The 12,559-nt window shown below is 45.2% G+C and overlaps 1 protein-coding gene across 15 annotated transcripts in view; it reads right to left on the bottom strand.

The window, feature by feature from the left end:
* Positions 1-276: 276 nt before the first annotated feature.
* The window catches only part of KIF9 (kinesin family member 9), a 49,696-nt gene continuing 37,413 nt past the window's right edge, over positions 277-12,559 (bottom strand). For all 15 annotated transcript variants that reach the window (XM_042978805.1, XM_042978804.1, XM_042978796.1 and 12 more), the window contains 4 exons: positions 11,956-12,132; positions 11,397-11,512; positions 10,883-10,987; positions 277-583 (listed from right to left, as the gene is read on the bottom strand). In XM_042978805.1, coding sequence (XP_042834739.1) covers positions 533-583; positions 10,883-10,987; positions 11,397-11,512; positions 11,956-12,132 — 449 coding nt within the window. In that variant the 3' untranslated portion in view covers positions 277-532. The remainder of the gene's footprint in view (positions 584-10,882; positions 10,988-11,396; positions 11,513-11,955; positions 12,133-12,559) is intronic.

Here is a 12,559-nt window from a genome sequence, read left to right on the forward strand (position 1 = left end):
CTCCCGCTTTCACTGGCTCAGGATCACAGAGAGGATGTCCCAAGAGAACCTACAGTCTGACAGGGACTGAGAGAACCAGGGCTCCTCAGAACTAGCTCCCCCCAAGAATGCCCATCCAAGGAAGGAAAGAGGGTGACCAGTGGGACAAAGGCATGCCAGAGGAAGGTGGCTGAGCTACTTTTTCCCTTTCTTACCGGAGACTCGGTTCTGACCCCACCTGTGCATAGGGAAGCATCCTCCTGGACGGGAAATAAAATCAGGCTCTTGAGTGAGCACTGAACGTCCAAGCTAGAAAATTATTTTATCCTGTCCCTGCATATAAAACAGTGAATTGAAACCAAAAGTGGTCTGTGAAGATGAGTGTCCTGTGAAGGATGTTCCTGTTGGGAGGCAGGCCATTGTGAGTCCTCTGGGCTGGGCTCCAGCATTGGAGCAGGCTGTCTGGAACTCTGGGCAAGGGGTTTGGCAGCCCCACTCCAGAGCAGCAGGAGTTACTGGGGGTCTTGTCCTTGAAGGCACTGGCGATGAATCCCTATTTTCTGTGTGCCTGCTGGAGGCCCATCATGGTTTTCAAGTAATTGTGCTGGACGCAGAGAAGGGGAGAAAACAGGAATTGATTAGCAGGTATGGAATTAAGAACCAGAAGCCATGCCACTTACACCCACCCCACCATTCATCCTGCAAACATCACATTCTGGGGACGAGGATGCCCACTGACCAGCCCCAATTCTGTTGAGAAATAATGTTCCATTCATCCCCTTTCATATTTTCATCCTAAAGAAAGTGTGTAAAACTGTTTTAAAATGGTGTGGCAGGCATGTTTAAAAGCAGATGTGTATGCTTCAAAGGCCCACTTGAAAGTTTCTGGCAAGAATTAGGTTCAAAAAGAAAAGAAGAGGGTTCTGTCTCCACAGGGGTGGGCACACATGTATTCCGAAGGGCCCTCCCTCTGCAAACCAGATTGATGTTCACAAATTCTTCCCTTTTAATGCAGTTCTAGGCCCTCAGAAAGCAGGTGGGAAAGGTGCGCTGAAACAGAAACAGTGGGCAGTAAGCAAGCAAGTCCTAAAACCAACTTGAAATGTAGGTATGAATCCTCGATCCCCCACAACGTGGGAACGGAAACTGAAGCTCCCGTATTCAGCCAGAATTCTTTTCTACCCCCAATGTTTTTATTGTGGCAAAATACCTACCTTACATAAAAATTTCCCATTTTAACCATTAAATTTTTTAAATTATTATTTTAGAGAGAGGGTGCGTGCACAAGTGGGAGAGGGGGAGAGGGAGAAGGAGAGAGAATCTTAGGTAGGCTCCATGCTCAGTGTGGAGCCTGATGTGGGGGCTCGATCCCCTGACCTGGGATCATGACCTGAGCCAGAATCAAGAGTCAGATGCCCAACGAACTGGGCCCCCGCAGGTGCCCCCCCATCTTAACCATTTTTAAGTGTACAGTTTGGTGATGTACTGATAATGTGCAACCACCACTATCACCCATCTCCGTATGTCTTTTCATCTGGCAAAACTGAAATTCCATACCCATTAAACACTCACTCCTCATTCCCCTACCCCCGAGACCCTACCAACCACCATTCTATTTACTGTCTCTATGATTCTGGCTACTCCAAACACTTCATGTGAATGGAATCATATAGCTAATTCGCCTTTTTGTGACTGGCTTATTTCACTTAGTGGCTGGACTATTTTATATTCCCGCCAATAGCACACACACAACGGTTCCAATTATTCCACCTCCTCACCAATACTTGTTATTTTGTTGTTGTTGTTTTGTTTTGTTTTGTTTTGTTTTGTTTTGTTTTTTCTGGATCATTGCCATCCTAATGGGTATAAGGAGATATGTTGTAGTTTTAATTTGCCTTTTCCTGATGATTTGTGACGTTGAGCATCTTTTCATATGCTTACTGTCCATCTGTATATTGTCTTTTGAGAAATGTCTACTCTTTGCCCATTTTTTAGTTTTAAAGTTCTCTAGAGGGGGGCCTGGGTGGCTCAGCTGGCTAAGCATCCAACTTCGGCTCGGGTTGGATCTCAGAGTTTATGGGTTTGAGCCTGTGTCAGCATAGAGCCCGGAGCCTGCTTCAGATTCTGTCTCCCTCTCTCTCTGCCCCTCTCCCATTTGCACTCTATCTCTGTTTTTCTTTTTTTTTTTTTAATTTTTTTTAACGTTTATTTATTTTTTTGAGACAGAGAGAGACAGAGCATGAACAGGGGAGGAGCAGAGAGAGAGGGAGAATCCGAAACAGGCTCCAGGCTCTGAGCTGTGAGCACAGAGCCCGACGTGGGGCTCGAACTCACGGACCGTGAGATCGTGACCTGAGCCGAAGTCGGACGCTTAACCGACCGAGCCACCCAGGCACCCCTCTATCTCTGCTTTTCAAAAATAAACATTAAAAAATTTTTAAAAAAAAGAAGTTCTCTATATATTCAGGATATTAATCCCTTATCAAGTTGGAATTTTTGAAGGGAAGTTAAAATGGTCCTGGGTTGGCAATGCCCTGTGGCTAACTGCAAAATCAAGTGCAAATGCCATCAGGGGGAAAGAATGCACTTATGCACTCATGACTCCTACACCTTCAGTTCAGTCAAACATGAACTTATCACACGCGCGCGCACACACACACACACACACACACACACACAGATAAAAGCCACCATAAGAGAAATTTAGCAAGATGGAAAACATTTTGACCTTGAAAAATCTGATCCTGTATACTTTACGTATAAAAATATATATGAAAAGTTTAAATAAATATTAAGATAGAATGGCTCAAGTATAACATTTACATATCAAGTTTCTGTGTTGGCATGTCTTTTTCTTTCCTTCCTTCCTTTCTTCTTTCTTTCCTTCCTTCTTTCTTTTCTTTCCTTTCTTCTTTCCTTTCTCTCTTCTCTTCCCCCCCTCCCCCCTCCCCTCCCCTCCCCTCCCCTCCCCTCCCCTCCCCTCCCCTTGCCTCCTCTCCTCTCCTCTCCTCTCATAGGTTCCACACTGGGCTTAAACTCATGACCCTGAGATAAAGACCTGAGCTGAGATCAAGAGTCAGGTGTTTAACTGACTGAGTCATCCAGGCGCTCCATGTGGGCACATCTTAAACATAAAAATTGTCCAATGCAGAGTTCTCCTAGAGATTGAGGGATGGTGGGAGAATATAATACTGACCTATAGAAATGCAGGATTCCCCTGTTGAATGGTTTAGAATTTAAATGTTTATCTGAGACTTTGGAAGTAAAGACAACACAAGGTTATGGGGCACCTGGGTGGCTCAATCTCTAATGCTTCCAACTCTTGGTTTTGGCTCAGATCATGATCTCATGGTTTGTGAATTCGATCCCTACATTGAGCTCTGCATGGACAGCACAGAGCCTACTTGGGACTCTCTCTCTCTCTCTCTCTCTCTCTCTCTCTCTGTCCCTCCCCTGTGCACACACACTTACCTCTCTCTCAAAAAATAAATAAATAAGCATTTAAAAAAAAAAAAAAAGAAAAAGGAAGGTTTGCCTGGAATGTCAAGAGAGAAATTCAGGGTGGTAGCCATGCAAATCACTTTGGTCCATCTTTTCTGTGATCTTGAAATAATTTATGCCAGTCAAAACAAGTTCACAACAATAAGGAATAAAATTTTGGAAGCTCTTTCCTCAAAGCCAAAGACCTTTTGGTCCTCCTATTCAATATATATGATGACTTTAACCAATTGATCAAAATTAACCTCACCAATAATGGGACAAAGCAACATCTTGTGCCTCTTGTTACAGACTGAATGTTTATACCACCTCAAAACACATTTGTTTATCACCACTGTAATGGTATTTAGAGGTGGGAAACTTTGGGAGGTAATTAGGTTTAGATGAAATCATGAGGGTAGAGCTCTCATGATGGTTTAGTGTCCTTATAAAAAGAGGAAGAGTGAGAAGACTCTCTCTACACAAATACATGTCTAGGAAAAGGCCATGTGAGCACACAGCAAAAAGATGGCTGCTTACAAGCCAGGAAGAAGGCCCTCACCAAGAAGCAAATCTGCCAGCACCTTGATCTTGGTCTTCCCAGCCTCCAGAGCCATAAGAAAGAAATGTCTGTTGTTTAAGACACTCGTGTATGGCATTTTGTTATAGCATCCCAGGCTGAATAAGACATGTCCTGATATGATGTACATGAAGAACATGACATCATTCCTGTGGTATTTCTGCCCAGAATGCAGAACTTGAACTTAAATCACAAGAAAACATCAGACAAACCTAAACTGAGGGACATTCAACCAAATAACTGGCCTGTACTCTTCAAAAATATCAAAATCATGGGGCGCCTGGGTGGCTCAGTCGGTTGGGTGTCTGACTTTGGCTCAGGTCATGATCTTGCAGTCTGTGAGTTCAAGCCCCATGTCAGGCTCTGCGCTGACAGCTCAGAGCCTGGAGCCTACTTCAGATTCTGTCTCTATCTCTCTCTGCCCCTCCCCTGCTCTCACTGTGTCTCTCTCTCTCAAAAATAAAATAAAAACATAAAAAAAAATGTTTTTAAAAATCAAAATCACGAAACCCAAGGAAAGACCCAGGAATTGTTCTAGATTAAAGGAGACATGGCACCTAAATGTGATGTGTAATCCTAGACTTGATCCTGGCCAGGGTGTGAGAGGAAAACAACTATAAAGGACACCATTAGGTCAACTGTCGAAAGTTACATATGGACCTTGGGTTAAATAATATTGTTGCATCATTGTTAATTTTCCTGATTTCAATTACTATATCATGATTATGTAGGAGAATGTACTTGCTCTTTTTTTTTTTTAGGGTTTATTTTTGAGAGAGAGAGAGAGAGAGAGAGAGAGCGAGCGTGAGTGGGGGAGGGGCAGAGAGCAAGGGAGACACAGAATCTGAAGCAGGTTTCAGGCTCTGAGCTGTCAGCACAGAGCCCAACGAAGGGCTCGAACTCACAAGCCGTGAGATCATGACCTGAGCTGAAGTCGGACACTTAACTGCCTGAGCCACCCAGGCACCCTGAGAAGGTAGTTGTTATTAAAAAGTAAACACTGAAATATTTAGGAGTAAAAAACCAAGAGAATGACATGTTCTAAAATTCACTGTGGTTATGGTTGCATTTAACTGTGGATATATGAAAAAACCACTGGTTGTACACTATAAATGGGCGAATTGTATGGTATTTAAATTATATTATATCTCAAAGGTTTTTTTTAATGGTTATTTATTTATTTATTTATTTGAGAAAGAGAGAGAGTGTCAGCAGGGGACGCGCAGAGAGAGAGAGAGAGAGAGAGAGAGAGAGAGAGAGAATCTCAAGCAGGACTTGAGCCATCAATAGGAAATCTTATGTGGTGTTCAACCCCACATACCACAAGATTGTGACCTGAGCCAAAATCAAGAGTCAGACACTGAATAAGCCACCCAGATGACCCCCTTTGTTTCTTTTTATTTTTATTCTCTCTTATGATGTATGTTAGACTTTCTCATTATGTCCTGTGTATCTCCTAAAGTCTGTTATTTCTTCTAGCCTCTCACCTCTCTATGCTGTAATTTGGGTAATTTTGTTACATTCCTATTTCAGTTTATTAATGCCCTCTTCAGCTGTGTCTAGTCAGCCATATCTAAAAACTGTACTTGGTTTTTCTTCAAATCTGCTTGGTCATTTTTAATAAACTCTTTTTTCATGCCCTTTAAAAAAAGGATAAGGCTCCAATATCCTTTCGTGATAAAAATACTCAGTGAACTAGGTACAGAAGAGAGCTTTTTCACCCTGATAGAAGAAAGGTTCTAAGAATAAACTTCAAAGTGTGCTACTCAGAGTGTGTTCCCTGGACCAGCCACATCAGCATCATCTGGGAGCTTATCAGAAATGCAGAATCTCAGGCTCCACCCCAGGGCTGCTGCATCAGACTCTATTCTAACAGCCTGGTGATTCATGTGTACTGCACAGAGTGAGAAGTTCTGCTATAAGGCTCTTCTTTTTTTTTTCTAGGAAAACCCCATAGCCAACATTATACTTAATGGTGAAGGAATGAACACCTTCCCCCTAAGGTCAGGAACAAGACAAAGATGGCGACTTTCATCTCTTATTTCAACATCATACTAGAGGTTCCAGCCAGGCAAAGCAGGTGAGAAAAAGATATAAAAGGCACTGGATTGGAAAGAAAGAAGTAAAACTATTTGTATTTGTATATGACATGATCTCCTATATAGAGATAACCCTAAGGAATCCACTAAAGAACTATTAAAATTAATAAATTAGTTTAGCAAGGTGGTAGAATACCACATCATTATACAAAAATCGGGGGCACCTAGGTGGCCCAGTCAGTTAAGTGTCCAACTTCGGCTTAAGTGTCTGACTTCGGCTCAGGTAATGATCTCACGGTTTGTGAGTTTGAGCCCTGTGTTGGGCTCTGTGCTGATCTGTGCTGACAGCTGGGAGCCTGGAGCCTGCCTCGGATTCTGTGTCTCCCTCTCTCTCTGCCCCTCCCCTGATCATGCTTTCTTTCTCTCTCTCAAAAAAACATTAAAAAAAAAAACTTTAGAAAAAAAATCAATTGTATTTCTATACACATGCAATGAACAATCCAAAAGTGAAATTTAAAATACAATTCAATTCATAATAGGGGTGCCTGGTGGCTCAGCTGGTTAAGTGCCCAACTCTTGGTTTCAGCTCAGGTCATGATCTCACAGTTTGTGAGTTCAAGTCCTGATTCAGGCTCTGCACTGATAGTGCAGGCAAGGGATTCTCTGTCTCCCTCTCTCTGTCGCTCCTCCGCTCTCTCACTCTCTCTCAAAAATAAATAAATATTTTAATAAACAAAATTCCATTCATAATAGCATCAAAAAGAATAAAATACTTAGGGGCACTTGGGTAGCTCAGTCGGTTAAGCATCTGACTTCAGGTCAGGTCATGATCTCACGGTTTGTGAGTTCGAGCCCCGCATTGGGCTCTGTGCTGACAGCTTGGAGCCTGGAGCCTCCTTCGGATTCTGTGTCTCCCTCTCTCTCTGCCCCTCCCCAACTTGTGCTCTGTCTCTCTATGTCTCTCAAAAAATAAATAAATGTAAAAAAAAAATTTTTTTTTAAAGAATAAAATACTTAGGAATAAACTTTTTTTTTAAAAGTACAAAACTTATACTCTGAAAAGTACAATTATACTGAAAGAAATTAAAGACCTAAATAAATAGAAAGATAGCCTATGTTCATAGGTTTGAAGACAATATTAAGATGTCAATATTCCCCAAAGCAACCGATAGATTCAACACAACCCCTGTCCCAGCTGGCTTCTTTGCATAAACTGACAAGCTGGTCTGAAAATTTGTTTGGAAATACAAGGAACCCAGAATAGTCAAAACAATCTTAAAAAAGAACAAAGATGGAGAATTTCTACTTTGTAATTTCAAAACTAACTACAAATCTACAGCAACCAACACAGTATAGTACTGGCATAATGACATATAGATCAATGGGATAGAACTGAGAGTCCAAAAATTAAAACCTCACATTTCTGGTCAATTGAATTTCAACAAGGGTAACAAGATAATTCAAAAAAGAATGGCTTTTTTTCAATAATTGGCACTGGGAAAACTGGATATCCACCTGCAAGAGAATAAAGTTGGATCCCTGCCTCATACCATGTGCCCCCTCCACTGAGCCCAGCAGGGGCAGGCCTCTTTATGGCCAAAGAAGGAAATTCCTACATGATGGTCACAGTCAAATGATCTTTGAGGCTGGGCTATCTAGGCCTACTTGTCCCTACTCCATTCTCTGCCAAATGTTCTGGGAGAGCCCTGCCTCCCCACAGAGAGATTTTCATGGACAACCCTGAGTGAGCTCTTTGGAGTCAGGTAGTGGGGTCAAGGGGGACAGCCTGGCCAGGGTCTCCTTCCCCAGCCAACGTGGTTGTGTTCCAGCAAACTTTTTCAGAGAGTCAGGGCCCTGTCCACTGATCTGGGCATCCCTCCAGGGGCCAGGGTTAATAAAGCTTGATGTTCACAGCACAAAGCTAAATGGCTAAATTTAGCTCCCATCCTCTCTTCTGCTGAGGGAATTAGACCAGGCAGCTGGAGCAGGCAGGGGAACCTGCTCCAAACCACCACTAATTAGGCCAGGAATGTACATTTAACCTAAGAAGAGTCACCTAGGCTTTCCCTCTGGAGAGACACAAAGTAAGTAGTCAGGTGATATACTGGACATTGGAGCTGGGAAGTCTTAGAAAACAGCCAGACTGGGGGCAAAGACTGGGGCTAAAATCGAGAAGTGAGTGGGAAGAACAGATAGGGGAAGGAGTAGACCTCAGGAAGAAGCTCAGGGACAGAGAGAGGCCTGGAGGGAGAGGAGCCAGAGGCTGTTTCCTGCAGATGAGCTCTGTGGCCTGCTACTCAAAGTGTGATCTCGGACAAGCAGCATACGCATCATCTGAGCCTTATTAGAAATGCGGAATCTCAGGCTCCACCCTAGACATGCTATGTCTGAATCTGCAATCTAACAAGTCAGTACAGATGTCAGCTTAACTATAAGTGTAAAGAGAATGAATTCAATAAGGAGAGGACTTAATTATGACACAAAATCCAGAAGCCAAGAAAGAAAAGACTAATACACTTGATTTCATAAAAATCAACAGAATAACTACAAAAAAATAGGTAAAGACAAATGACAAACAGGGAAAAATATTTGCAATTCATATCATAAAGAGCCAATCTCCCCAGTATATCAAGACTTCCTACAAATTAATAAGAATAAAGACCAATATACAATGGAAAAATAGGGGCGCCTGGGTGGCTCAGTCGGTTAAGCATCTGACTTTGGCTCAGGTCATATCATGGTTCATGAGTTTGAGCCCCTCATTGGGCTCTGTGCTGACAGCTCTCAGCCTGGAGCCTACTTCAGATTCTGTGTCTCCTTCTCTCTTTCTGCCCCTCCCTCACCTCTTTCTCTCTCTCTCTCTCTCTCAAAAATTAAAAAAATAGGCAAAAATATGAACAGGCAATTTATAGGAAAAGAAATTAAAATGGCCCTTAAATATATGAGGAGAAGCTCAACTTCACTTATAATAAGAGAAATGTAAAATAGAATACCTGAGAGACCATTTTTCACCTTTTAGACTGGAAAAAAAAACAAAAAGCAGGATAATACATCTTGTAGTGAGGCTGTGGGGGTACAGATGGGTCCAGCTCTAGGCAGGCGATTTAGCACCATCCATTAAAAGTACACATGTCCTGGGGTGCCTGGGTGGCTTAGTCGGTTAAGCATCTGACTTCTGCTCAGGTCATGATCTCATTATTTGTTGGTTCGAGCCCCGCGTCGGGCTCTGTGCTGATGGCTCAGAGCCTGGAGCCTGCTTCGGATTCTGTGTCTCCCTCTCTCTCTGCCCCTCCCCCACTTGTGCTCGGTCTCTCTCTGTCTCTCCAAAATAAATAAATGTAAAAAAAAAAAAAAAAGTTTGAAAAAAGTACACATGTCCTTGGGGTGCCTGGATGGTTCAGTCAGTTGAGCGCCTGACTTGATTTCGGCTCAGGTCATGAGATTGAGGACTGTGTTGGGCTCTGCACTGAGTGTGGAGCCTGTTTAAAACTCTCTCTCTTCCTCTCCCTCTGCCCCTCCCTAGCTTGCACAGTCACTCTCTAAAAAAAAAAAAAAAAAAAAGTATACGTCTTTGTGACCAAGAAATTCACTTCTACAAACTTCTCTCTCACATATATTCACTCATATGTGAATTCACATTTCTACAAGGTTAATCATCACAACAATATTTGTATTGTAAAGAAATGGAATCACCTAAATGTTCCTCAATATGAGATGGGTTAAATAAATTTTGATACATCCTCACAATGGAGTACCACTATACAGCTATAAAAAAAAAAAAAAAAAAAAGAAGAAGAAAACAAGCAGCTATGAGTTGACATAGAATGATCTTCAGGATACATGGTTAAGTGCAAAAAGTGAAGATATAGCACAATGTGCAAGGGGAACAGTAGAAACAAGTGACAGGGTTTCCCTGTCAGAGCGGGTTGGTGGGAATTGGATGGATGGGGACTGGGTATTTGTATTTACATTTATATTTTGTATATATATATATTTGACAGAGAGAGAGAAAGAGTGTGAGCAGGGGAGGGGCACTGGGGGTGGTGAAAGAGAGAGAGAGAGAGAAGACAACGAGAGAGAGAGAGAGAGAGAGAGAGAGAGAGAGAGAGAGAGAGAGAATCTTAAGCAGGTTCCACACTGGACGTGGAGCCCAACACAGGGCTCGATCCCTCGACCCTGGGATCTTGACCTGAGCTGAAATCTAGTCAGACACTTAACCAACTGAGCCACCCAGGTTCCCTGTATTTATATATCTTACATGATGAGCTCTCTTAAGCAGTCCCCCATGTGCACCTGCCACTTGCATATAGGAGCCTGTGGGCACAGAGAAGTACACAGCACACAGGCCCTCTGTGTTCTGGCTCCAGACTGAGCCTCAGTAGACCGAACCCTTCTGCTCCAGCCCAAGCTGCTCAGGGAGGAGAGTGCAGGCCCACCCCATGGCCAACACCTGGTCTAGCTTTGCCTCAGCTGCATGTGGTCCTCTGTCCCCTGCCTCCTGTTCATGGTGGCCCCCATTGGAGACATTGTCCCCAGCAGGCAGACCCTGTCCTGGGCTACGAACCACACATGGACCAGCTTAGCTCCCAATAGCCATGTCCAGGCCTGGCCATGGTCTGTGGGGCTCCTTTTGGTTCCCAGGACTCTGGTGTCAGCAGGAGATCCCAGTGACTCCAGGTGACTCTGTATTTCCCACGGCTGGCATATTCCTTCTTTGTCTTTTCAAAGTAGGAAGTGTGATCTTGGGTGTCCCAGTAATGTGGCCCCCGAGGCCTCACCTTCCTGGAGACATGAACCCCCAAGTTACCTTCTGTTCTGTCTTGACTTTGGCATTGTAGAAGGCGACGGAGTCAGGGCCCTCGGGCAGCACCACCTGCTGCAGCTGGCTGAACTTGTCCTGGGCATCTTCTCCCTAGAAGAGGCTCAACTCAGTACAGTCCCTTCAGCCTGGCACTGTCGAGATCGACCCTGACACGGCCTGTGGGGGGCATCAGGGCAGCCCCTCGCAGGGTTGGCAAACCCCTGCGCAGGGTAGCTCACGACCCCCAGCCCCAAGTTTGCCAGACACTCTGCAACTGCCTTCGGGGTGGGATGAGCCACCCCAGAGAGGTGACGGCAGCAAGTGATGTTTCCTGGGTCCCCATCTTCTCCATACCTGGGGAGAGACCTATACCTGTCTGTTTGCCTGGGTCCGCCATGGGCGAGGCCAGGAGCAGCCTGTACATTGCCATGTTCGCGGAGAAAAGAGAGGATGAAGGGCGCTGCCCACTCACTACCCCGTGCTCGTCCATTAGCCCCACTCCTCCCCTTGTGCCACTCACCAGGGACATGATCCTGCTGACAGGCACCATGCCTGGCCGGATGCTGCCGCCTGGCTTCAGTGCCACTTGTAGGTCCTCGGGGATGAAGAAGGACTCGTTGTACCAGATATCAAATTCTGCAAGCAGGCAGGCAGACGGCACTGTGAGCTGTGGGGGCGTCTCTGAGGGAGCACTTACAGCCTATGTGTGCAGGTCACAGGCTCGCCCTCTGTTTACTTCCTGTCCCGGGTCTCACCCTTTCCTATCTCCCTCCCCTACCCTCGGAGTGATTTTTTTTTTAAGTTTGTTTGTTTGTTTGTTTAGAGAGAGGGAGAGAGAGAATCCCAAGCAGGTCCCCCACTGATGAGAGACTCAAATTCATGAACTGCGAGATCATGACCTGAGCCAAAAACTGACAGAGCCACCCAGACGCCCCTCTTGGAAACACTTCTGAAGCCCCTGTCCAGCCCCAGCCTCTGTCAGAGAGACGCTCTGAAGCCACTTCTAGAACCCAGGTGGTGGCCTTGCCCTCTGTCTCCCAGGACCTCAGGTGGCCAGCCGACCTTCCCAAATGGCACACCTGTGAGCAGGCGGTGACGACACTGATCCACCAAGTGCTGGCAGTACTGGATTTCTGCCCTGAGGTCTCGCAAGTCCTGATACTCAGTACGGTACTGCTTCTTGAGGTCTTTGAGCTTCAGGATCAGCAGGAATTCCTCCTCATCGATGATCATCAGCCCCTTGTTCTCATACTCACCTGCAGGGACACAGGAGGTCAGAGAATGAGGTGCTCACTTGGGGTGTGGGGAGGAAGGTATTCTGGAAGGACAGAACAAAGTGCTGGCAAAGCCCGAAGACCAGAAACCAGAGGAAAGGCTGGGGTGTGGTGTGCGGGTGGGCAAAGCACCTGGACTTGCCAGGCGACAAGGACATATGTGGAAGAGGGAACTCAGGCCGGAGGGGCCACACTGGCACCTTTAAGAACAGGTGGGGGCGCCTGGGTGCCTCAGTCGGTTATGCATCCGACCTCGGCTCAGGTCATGGTCTCACAGTCCCTGGGTTCAAGCCCCGCTTGGGCTCTGTGCTGACAGCTCGGAGCCTGGAGCCTGCTTCAGATTCTGTGTCTCCCTCTCTCCCTCTCTGCCCCTCCCCCGCTCATGCCCTGTCTCTCTCTCTCTCTCTCT

Source organism: Panthera tigris, chromosome A2, assembly GCF_018350195.1.
Source record: "Panthera tigris isolate Pti1 chromosome A2, P.tigris_Pti1_mat1.1, whole genome shotgun sequence".
Lineage (NCBI taxonomy): Eukaryota > Metazoa > Chordata > Mammalia > Carnivora > Felidae > Panthera > Panthera tigris.